Below are 10,115 nucleotides of genomic sequence, written 5' to 3' on the forward strand. Positions count from 1 at the left end.
GAAGTGTAATACCATTCAACACAAGCATGGGAAGTATAGCCAGTGGGTAAACTGGTCTGTGCATGCAGAGTACCCTGTGTGAGGTAAATAATAATAATAGTAGCAATAACTATAGTAAGAATAAAATGAGAAGTCTGATAGCAGGAGTGCTAACCCACTGTTCATTAAATAAAGGTGTTAGCACTTTTCTTCTTTTCATTTGTGCCATAATACTGTGTTCATGTGACTCTGCCTATTCTGGTTCTTATAACCATAAGCTACACTTTTTTAAAAAGTCAAATGTTATTTTGAAAGTTACCTGCATCAGCTCTAATACAACTGAGTGTTTAAACGATTCAGGTATTTAAGTCCTGCTCTCAAGACCAGACTCCTGAGGATGGCCTTCATTGGGACTGTCCTTTTAAAATCCGGGGATCCTCGGATGTATTTCAGAGCCGAAATGAACGGCCGGCAGGCATTTAAATGGTATTTTTTGGGGGTGATCTGGCTTTAGATGAAGGAAAGCGATTCCATCCCGGAGTTTGGCTGTCCGTGGCGTGCCGCACGCCGGCGGGGCGCTTTGCTGTGTGCGCGGTGCGGGGCGCAGGGGCTGCGCTGTGCGAAGGGGACTGCCGCCACCTCCCGGCACAAGCGCCGCAGCGGGGGACAGCTCATGCTCCTCTCCTCCGGCCTAGAGCGGGCTGATGCCGGGAGAAGCATGAAGAACAGATATTTGGGGTTCATTTCATCTTCAAACAGCGAAGAAGTTTTCCAAGAGAGGCTCTCTCGGTTGTTGTGGGCGCGGATTGAGAAAAAAATACAGTCGTGCTCCTGCCTTGGGATGCTGAGAGGCTCTAGAGGCACAATCCCGTGCTGTTAAATACCTGAGCTGCTTCAGGAGGGATCAAGCCGCAGGGGAAGTCACTGAGGACCTCTTACAGCTGTGGGCTGGTGACTCTGTGCCCCTTCAGGACCAGGCAGAGAGACAGCCTCAAGGCAGAGAAGTTAGCCATACACCCTGGAAGAACATGGAAAGAGGTGAGGAGAGGCAACCCAGAGCTTGTGCGTGAGGCTGCAGAGCTGCAGGAATCCAATTAACTCAGCTCCCTTGTCCTGCTAATGAGGGGTGCCTGTAGCCGAGCCAGCTCGCTGACCTCCTGTTTTCCCAGAGCCTGTGATGAGCTGTGCAGTGACCAGAGCATCTCTCCTCTGCCAGGAGCTCTTGTGTCATTCCATAGAATCTCTCCGCTGTGCGAGGAGTTACAAGGAGGCTGGAAAAGCTTTCTTTGGAGGGCTTCTGGGCACAGCTTGTGCTACCCAAAAATCCTTGGCAGGGAAAACATATCACGACACTGCAAAGATGTCTCTGTTCTCTGTCCCTCTCTGATCCCTACACGCTGCTGGCTGTCACACATGTAGTGACAGGCACCTGAAAACCTGTGGGCATTTGAGCTTCTACAGCTGGGGAAGTGACTTGCTGGAGAGCAACCACAGGAGCCTTTGGCTCCTCAGCCCCACTGGAGGAAGTGCTTGGGATGCTGCACTTCCCCTCACAGAGGACAGATCCTGCTGGGGTTTCCTTGCTGGCCCATCCCTGCTGTGGGGATTTGCACCAAAGGGCAGGAAGCAGCAGAGTGTTTGTTCAGCAGCACTGTGCTCTGACATCTGAGTCCCACTGAGGACTGGCAGGTCCCACCACCCAGTGCTGGTAGCTCAGCTCAAGGGCTGTAACTCAAGCCTGAAAATCTGTGCCTCAAGAACTCCCCTGCTTAAATAAGAGCTGGAATTTAGCCTCCCACCCTTACAATTCATACTTCTTTACAGATGCACTTATTTCTGAGTCCCACTGAAATCCCTGAAACTGCTAGCCAGGAGAATGATGCTTTGAGTAGGAATGCACAAGCCATGTCTGCTGCATGAACCTAGGGAAATCGTTTGACATTTTGGCAGCTCAGTTTCACTCATATAAATAATGAGTAATGTTGCTAATGCCACAGGAGGGCTGCAAAAATGAAGGATTCTGTATCATTCCCTTTCCCAGAATAGCAAAATCATATAACAGTGATGTCATTATTTTCTTCATGTCACAGTTTGGGTTGGGTTTGCAGTGTCCTTCAGGCAGCCTTGAACATTTTTTGTGCACATGTGTAGGTGCCTCTCTCTGCAGTGCAGAACAAGAACAATATGAGCTCATTTTAAAACTCACTGTTCCAGTCCTTGGGCTCCTGGTCCTTGCATCACTGTAACTACAGAATGACACAATGAAATGTGGAAGAAGGGGAACTTGCAAATCAGATGCACAGGAGTCAATTTATCCAGTCAGTTCTGCTGACACAGGAGAACATGAGAGGAAGGCTGAGCCTCTCAACACAGGCATCAGCAGAACTCAGAGAATATGTGAAGAATTGCCTTAGGCCTAACCTCACTTAGCTCACATTTCATGCACTGGAACTCTTTCCAAAATTACCTCATTCACCTTCTCCATCACAAAACCTGCTTGCTTTCCAGTCTGAAGCAAGAGAGATCCCAAGCCCTGAGCCTAATCCCCAGGTGTGAACTCAGGCTGAGCTGGAGTGACTCCTGTCTCCAGATGTAAGCAGCTGTAGTCAATAACCAAATCCATCCTGATTCCTTTATCACAGCTAAGTATGTGCTGCTACTTATAGGAAACCAGGGAAATAGAAAGAAATAAGGAAAAAGCATTTTTGGTCACTGAGGGAAGGGTTCTTTAAACTTAGATTATGTTGTGACCTGCAGGCGTAGGGAGGAGTAGATGAAGATCCTTCACCCTGAATATTGCATGACTTTTAAGTGCTCACAGTTTCAGGTCTGCTAACACTGTGTTGTGTTAGGGGGCTGGAAAGGGGGGGAAGGGAGTATGCAGCTGTGTAAGACTGGTAAAATATTTTAGTGAGTTGAAGGGATTTTATTGTCAAATAAACACTGCTCCTTCTGCTGTGTTTATTTGACAATACTCTAAAGTCCAGAGCCTAAATGCAATGCATCAAAGAATGATAAACTGTTACAGAAGTTCACCAGCGCATTGAAGACCAGAAAGTAAATCCAAACAGTTTCTACCAGAAAAAGAGATTTAGCAGATTGGCAGGCAACTGATTCTCCCTTTTCACTCTGAGCCTACCTGGAGTACTGTGGGCAGCTCCAGGGCCCCCAGCTGAAGGAGGAGAATAAGAGGGCTGGAGCACCTCTCATGAAATGACAAGCTGAGACAGCTGAGGTTGTTCAACCTGGAGAAGATGAGGCTCCACAGAGACCTTTGAGCACCTTCCAGTACATAAAGGTGGCCTACAAGAAGGATGGAGAGGAACTTTTTACAGGGACATGTGGAGACAGGACAAATGGTGATGACTTTAAACTGAAAGGAGGCAGATTTAAATCAGAGGAATAAATTCTTTACTGTGAGGGTGGTGAGGTGCTGGAACAGGTTGCCCAGAGAAGCTGTGGATGTCCCATCCCTGGCAGTGTTCAAGGCCAGGAAAACTGTCAGAAAACTGTAGGGAATTGGTATGATCTCATTGCAATGTATTAATGAAGCTGGATTGAATGTGGTATATAATCGTAGTAGGTTAGATTAAAAAAAAAAAAAAACAAACACCAGAAGATTAGAGAAGAGACATGGAATGAGGAGTGGAGAAATGCAATATAGTTCCACTTGTGCCATGATGTGGCACAAAAAGAGGCTGAAGCCTACATATATAGGAGAGATTTCTGACAGCCTAATGGAAGTTTTTTATAGAAAAGGCTAAAGAACATGGAGGAAGTGATGGTTGAAGGTGAAAGTATTTATACAAGAGTAATGTAAGCATGTCCACACAATGGAAATTAAACATTGAAACAAAATTTATGGGAATGGGATCGACATCTGGTCACTCTGTATCCTTAAATAAAGCTAAGTATTTTCCTATGAGATGTGCCATATCTTAAATACAGATTATGTTAAAGGTAACAGGTGAAAGTCTCCTGGTGTGCAGCTGCTAGATGGGTGACAGTAGGTGATGGACATGTTCCCACCAGCCTAGAAACTTGTAAATCTGTGAGAATCTTGTTTCTCCCATTTGTGGGATGTTTTATGTCCTGTGTCATCGGTGGGGGGACAGATAATGCCGATGTAACTTGCCCTATGGCCAAAAAATGTCCAGTGTCAGAGCTGGAGCTCATCAGCAGCTCAGTCCCTTAACATGTGAAAAGACGTGGGTTAGAAATGCTTCCAGAACCTCTGAACCTCCAGAGACCCCTGATATTTCCTAACATGTGACACAGTCTCTGTACAAGGGACTTCAGGCTGACACAGGGACAATCACTGACATGCCCTCCTCATGGCACTCGCTGTTGACTTGAACACTGGGCAGGCAGAGGGAAGTTGGCTGAGATTTTCTGACTCCCAGAAAGCAACCAGAGGATTTCTTAAAAACCAGGGGAGAGTTAACCACATAATATACCAGGATAGATAAGCAGGGTGGTGCAGCTACTAGCTCTCTCTTCAGCTCTCTTGTTGTCATTACTGCCATTTGTGCCTTCCAAACCATCTCTGCCCTCTGTGTATTTCATCCACCTAATACACCCTCCCTGGCCATCAGAGCTTTTCTGGAAGAGTTTTTCTGCAATACATGGAATTCTAATTCTGGGAACAAAAGCATATCTAGGAATATAAAAGCTCTACCCTGGTCCTAGTGTTCTGGAAGTGGGAGGTCCTATGTTGGCTACATTTACTAAATCATGTCCCAAATATGGCATGTTATGTGGTAGATGTGGCACTTAGTGCTGTCATTTAGTAGTGGATCTGGCAGTGTTAAGTTAATGGTTTAGGAATGGTCAACATTCCTAAAGGTCTTTTCCAACCTAAATGATTCCATGATCCTGTGAAAAAGGGCAGTTAATATAAAATGAAGAGGGACCAGCCCCATTCCAGCCCTGCTGTCCTCAGTCACCCTCTTAAATGAGGTCTCCTCTGCTTTGAATTGGAGCAGCTTAGGTAGATATTCTTCTGCTGAAACACATATTTGTGAAAGCTCAGGAACTCATTTTCCATACTCTTCCATCCATTTTCTTGTGTGTGCACCATGGTTGGAGGCTAAGAGTGTAATTAAGAGAGGGAGAATTATTGCTGTATGTATCTACATATGGCAAGGCCATTTCCTGCTGAAAGAAGCTGGGATCTCTCTCACCTCAGTGTCACTGGCTTTCCAGCCCCTAAACCCCAAATCTGATACTTCTCTGTCAGCAACCACAATATTTTATAAGCTGTAAAACCTCAGGCTTTCAAAAAAATGTTTGCACAGAGTTGACTTTACTGGGGCTCTCACATCCTCAGGCACCTTCAGAAATGCTCTGTGCCTTAGGGATGGATCTCTTGTTGCTGAAAAGCTCCAAGGACTGTTTGCTCTCACCAGCAGTGGTGAGGACTAAATGCAAGTCCTGCATCACCTTCTAATCTGCCCAAGCCTGCAGGCTGGGCTAGGATATGGAGAGGGCAGCAGCCAAAGTAGGGATAAAAGGTGCAGCCCTTCAGGAGGACAGGCATTTCCCCAGGCAGGGAGAGCAGTTCTGAGGGGGTTCTGCACCCCAGTTCAACAGTTCTGCACCATGAGGTGCAGCAGCAGGATCCAGACAACTGGGCTGTCAGCTAATGAAGTTGTTAGTGACAGAACTGCCTGAACTGAAAGACATTGGTTTTTTGTTTATTATTATTCTTAGCAGTTTATTCTCTTTTTTGAATAGAGCTCTAGCCTTGCATTTTTGTGTTGCTATTTTTATGTGGTAGATGGGATAAGGAATTAGATCCATGGCACATGGGTAGCTGCAATGTCTGTCAAAACATACATAGCAGCAGTGATCTCTCTACAGTCTTTTCTTTCCTGAGTTATCATTCTAATACATAATTTTACCTGTAGCTGAGGAAATAATACATTTTTCTTCTTCATGAATATTTTCTCTCTTCTCTTCTACCATGTGGGATTTAGAAATGATAGAGGGAATTTACAGCAGGGCATTTCCTATTTCACAGGTACAAATCAAAGCAAGTACATGTGCAGCTACCTGTCTGTATAAATCAGGTAGATTACAAACACCACTGGCCAATGAATTCCACAGGTGTAAGGGGAGCAGACAGAGCTCACACATTACAGCTCTGAGCAAACCCTTCCACATGTCCCAGCTTTTCCCTGAGCCAGGGCTGGTGGGAACAGTAAATCTGCTGCTGTGGGTTTGCCTGTCTCTCCTAAAGTTGCCAAGATTACCCGTCTGAATGGCAACAGAGATGAATAAACTGAAAGCAATTCCAGAAAATAACACTCAGCCAGCTTTGTGTTCAGCTGCCTGCTGGGAGAGAATTACCTGGGCATTTCTGGGGCCCAGGATTCCTGTGGCCCTGGGACCAGACAGACTCCTGAACATCAGGAGTTTTGCTTGCTGGTCACTTTTTCTTGCCTAGCTGCTCTACTTTAAGTTCAGGTGTTTCAGATTGTAAAAGCTTAAGTACTTTCTGCAGATGAGAAAAAATCCACTCTCAGACATTACCCAATGCCCAGGCAAGTGTGGGAGAACAGGTTACCCTTATCAGTAGATTCCACACCCCACAGCTGATGGAGATAGGCGGGAAAAGTCCAGCCCTGGCATTAACACTTTCCTGGAAGTGTAAGGTATGTGAGACTGGTGCCACAGGGGATCTCCACACCACCTTACCCTCTATCATCCTACTCAGGAATCCATCTGTTCCTCTGGCTGGTTGCTGATGTGTTGGAACACGATCACAAACCAAAATTCAAGTTACAAATGGCAGGCAACAGAGGCAGGGATCAGTGGCACTTCAGGACAGAAGCTTTTGGTATTGAAGCCACACAATGCAGCATTTATGACTCTGCTATTTGAAATAGGACAGGTATCTCGCACTGCCCACTTGCTAATGTGCTCATCACTGCAGCCTCTGAACACACCAGATGCAGAAAAGATTCCCACAGAAGCATCTTAGTCCCTGAGGAATGCCCTCTCTCCTAGAGGGTCTATAAATCCCTGCTTAGGTATTAAAATGCCATCAGTTACAACAACAAAGATTTTCATTAATCAGCCAGCCACATCTTGAAGATTATACACTCACATCAATAAGAAAGCAAAAACTGCATATTCTGCCAAGCCCAAAGCCTCAACTGCTTGGCCCAGATTCTGACATAATTGTGTAGGGTTTGCTAGCAGAGAGCTGGGACTGACTGAGACTGAATGCAGCCAGCCCTCTCCTTAAGTAACAAGTACAAATGCATGGTACTGATGAGTCCCTATTGAAGGAAATAACCAGATTTTTGGCATGTTTCTATTGACAGCAGTTCTGCTGACAGTCTGCTGCATGAGAAGGAAGAAGAAGACATCTAACCCAGAGAACAACCTGAGCTATTGGAATAATGCTATTACCATGGACTACTTCAACAGGCATGCTGTAGAGTTACCAAGAGAGATCCAGTCACTGGAGACTTCAGAGGTACCTCACTTGCAGAACTGGTGTCTGCAAACTGTGACTGAAGCCATGCTGGGAGGAGGGGCTGTGGTGGTGTGGTGTACACTCATCAGCCTTTACTTAAGGGATCTGACTGGTTTGGTGGGATTATTCACACATGAGCAGGTGATCCTGCTGACAGAAATCTATTCCCTGGCCTCAAAGACAGAGAATAATTCAGTTTAGTTCAAAGATAATTAAAACCTAGAAACAGTGGAGAGTCTGAGTGTATGCTAAAACGATTTTCAGATCAGCTAGCTGACTAGCTCATGTGACTAAATTTAAAAAAAAGTTTAAAAAGGAACCTCTAAGATGTGATTAGACAGTCACAGTCACTTCATTAACCCCACTTTGCTGGCAATCATGTTGCTCAGGCTAAGGCAGGACCTGGTCTGGCTTGCCCAGAATGAAATGTCAAGCCTATTCACATACAGGATGGTCTTCAAAAGTTGAGTAATTTAAACCTGATCAGAATATGACTGAACTGGGGCATACTCAGGTGGACCCATATGTGTGGCTTTCTAACCAAAAAAAAGAAGTGGCAAATGCATCTTTGAGGAGTCAAGCCCAGCTGAGAGACAGGAAACACTTGCAATGAGTCAATAAATTTAAAAAAAAAAAAAAAAAGGAAATGTGAAAGCTCCAAAGAGATTGGAAATTCGGTGCAGCTGACTTCTGGGTCCCCAGGCTGAGAAAGAATCAGCAGACCCTCAGAGGAACTTTTTACTCACAGCTCCTCCTGCCTGACAAAAGGTGACAAAAGGAGAAACAAGCTCACCAAACCCAGCTCTCCAGAGTCACAGCCCTCAACATTCAGGCACCTTCGGGGGATTGGGAGGAATGCCCTGTGTGGAGGTCAAAGGGTGTGAAGTGCTCAATCTGCCTCTTTGTTTTTCCCCAGGACCACCTGTCGGAGCCGCGCTCCCCAGCCAACGGCGACTACCGCGACAGCGGGATGGTCCTGGTGAACCCCTTCTGTCAGGAAACGCTGTTCGTGGGACACGAGCAAGTCTCTGAAATATGACCCCACAGCTGCCCCCGTACTGCAGTTTCATCTCTACCGTCTCCAAATTATAAATAAATATATATATATATTATAAATATAACCTTTGTGTAACCCTGAACTACAAGAAATGTTTTCAGCTTTTCTTTTGTCCCTCAGAATTGTCAGCCCCTTTTTTATAAGTGTGGTAAAACTTTACAGAACAAACTGTGGCTTTATAAAATAAAGGTATTTCTAAGCAAAACATCTGTCAAGTGGACTGTATCCTTTCTATGACTCCAGTACTGCCTGAGCACCAACCGGGATGAGCCCTTTACTGTCCCACTTCCAGTCTGAGCTCCAAAACTCTTTTAGATGAGCAAGGACAAGAATGGCTCTTTTTTCCTGCATAAGTGTTTAAACCACACTGCACATTGGACTTACAGCCACTACACTTCAGCCCAATAAGCTTGGAATGATCTTCTCAAGATCAAACAGCCTCAAAAGAAGGCATGTAGAGTGCTCCCTTCAGAGGAACAGAAAATTCCTTTCAATTTATCAAAAATCTTGCAACCTGGCAACTAGGGACTACCACCCTTTGACCACAATTCCATTTCCCCACTGTTTTATTTATCTTGTGTGTTTAGACTGCTGGTGCCACTGAATCAAGTTTCCTCATACCCTCTTCTCCTCTCTGAGTCTTTCCTTTCCCCCTTAGGAAGGAAAACACAGCATTCTGGAGTAAAATGGCAATTCTTTCCTACCCTGTTAAGTGGTAGATTGCAGACTCTAACAGTGTTAGGGGAATAGTAAGGGTTAACAAAGCTTAAATGATGGATTAAAAATAGGTTGCTGCAAGGCAAGATTAATATGGAACATGGAATGACTTGGCCCAGATCAATGCTCTCTCTCAGTAACCCAGAACTGTTACTGTGGGACCAATTCTCAGTTTTGCTTCTCAAATTGCTTTTTTATATCATTCAGCAAGAGAAATGGCTTCTGTCCTTTTAAGTCTTGTCCTCCTTCTCCCCAACTTTGGCCTCCAGTTCTGCTGGACAATGTTCTGCTTTCACTCCTGACTTCATCAGGAGCAGGCTGTAGGGGCAGTTTAGCTCCTGCTCCACCTGGCTGCTCTCTGCCACTGGCTGCTCAGATTTAGTGCTTGGCTGCATGAAAGGGAAGTTTGGGCAGGACAGGGTTAGTGTAGCATCATTAACCATATGCCTTGTTCAAGATGAGCCACAGCTGGTGGAAAGAGACTTACAGCTGTGGCACATCTGGTCCAGCTGTGCCCACTTGCCAACACTGTCCCAGTGGCTGCTGTTGCTCAGAGCAACATGACAACTTCACTAAATGATGGCTGGAGTCAGACCCAGACTTGGCTCAGGGGGCCACAGAGGCCTCATTGCTCCTCCTTCCTCCCCATCCCACACGTGCACTTCTGCTGTGCCGAGGCACAAACCTGAATGTGGACTACAGGCATAGGAAACCGGAAGATTGTGATGTTACAGGGACTCCCCTGGATATTTCTTTCTCTGCTCAGCATCAGAGAGTAAAGCAGGGCTTTCTCATGAGATGATGGGGCAGGCAGGATGAGAAGGCTCTCTATGGACATGAATGAGCACTTTGGAAATAGATCTTGTCACCATGGGA

General features: G+C 45.6%; 1 protein-coding gene across 7 annotated transcripts in view; it reads left to right on the forward strand.

The window, feature by feature from the left end:
* TMEM108 (transmembrane protein 108) overlaps positions 1–8,746 on the forward strand; it is a 161,654-nt gene extending 152,908 nt beyond the window's left edge. For 4 of the 7 annotated variants that reach the window (XM_018909661.3, XM_050971570.1, XM_050971569.1 and 1 more), the window contains 2 exons: positions 7,311–7,465; positions 8,382–8,744. In XM_018909661.3, the coding sequence (XP_018765206.1) occupies positions 7,311–7,465; positions 8,382–8,504 (278 nt within the window). In that variant the 3' untranslated portion in view covers positions 8,505–8,744. Of the gene's footprint in view, positions 1–7,310; positions 7,466–8,381 lie in introns of all 7 variants that reach the window. The other 3 variants (XM_018909660.2, XM_009086181.4, XM_050971571.1) reach the window with 2 other exon arrangements.
* Positions 8,747–10,115: the final 1,369 nt, after the last annotated feature.

This window comes from Serinus canaria, chromosome 2 (genome assembly GCF_022539315.1).
Source record: "Serinus canaria isolate serCan28SL12 chromosome 2, serCan2020, whole genome shotgun sequence".
In the NCBI taxonomy this organism is placed as follows: Eukaryota; Metazoa; Chordata; class Aves; order Passeriformes; family Fringillidae; genus Serinus; species Serinus canaria.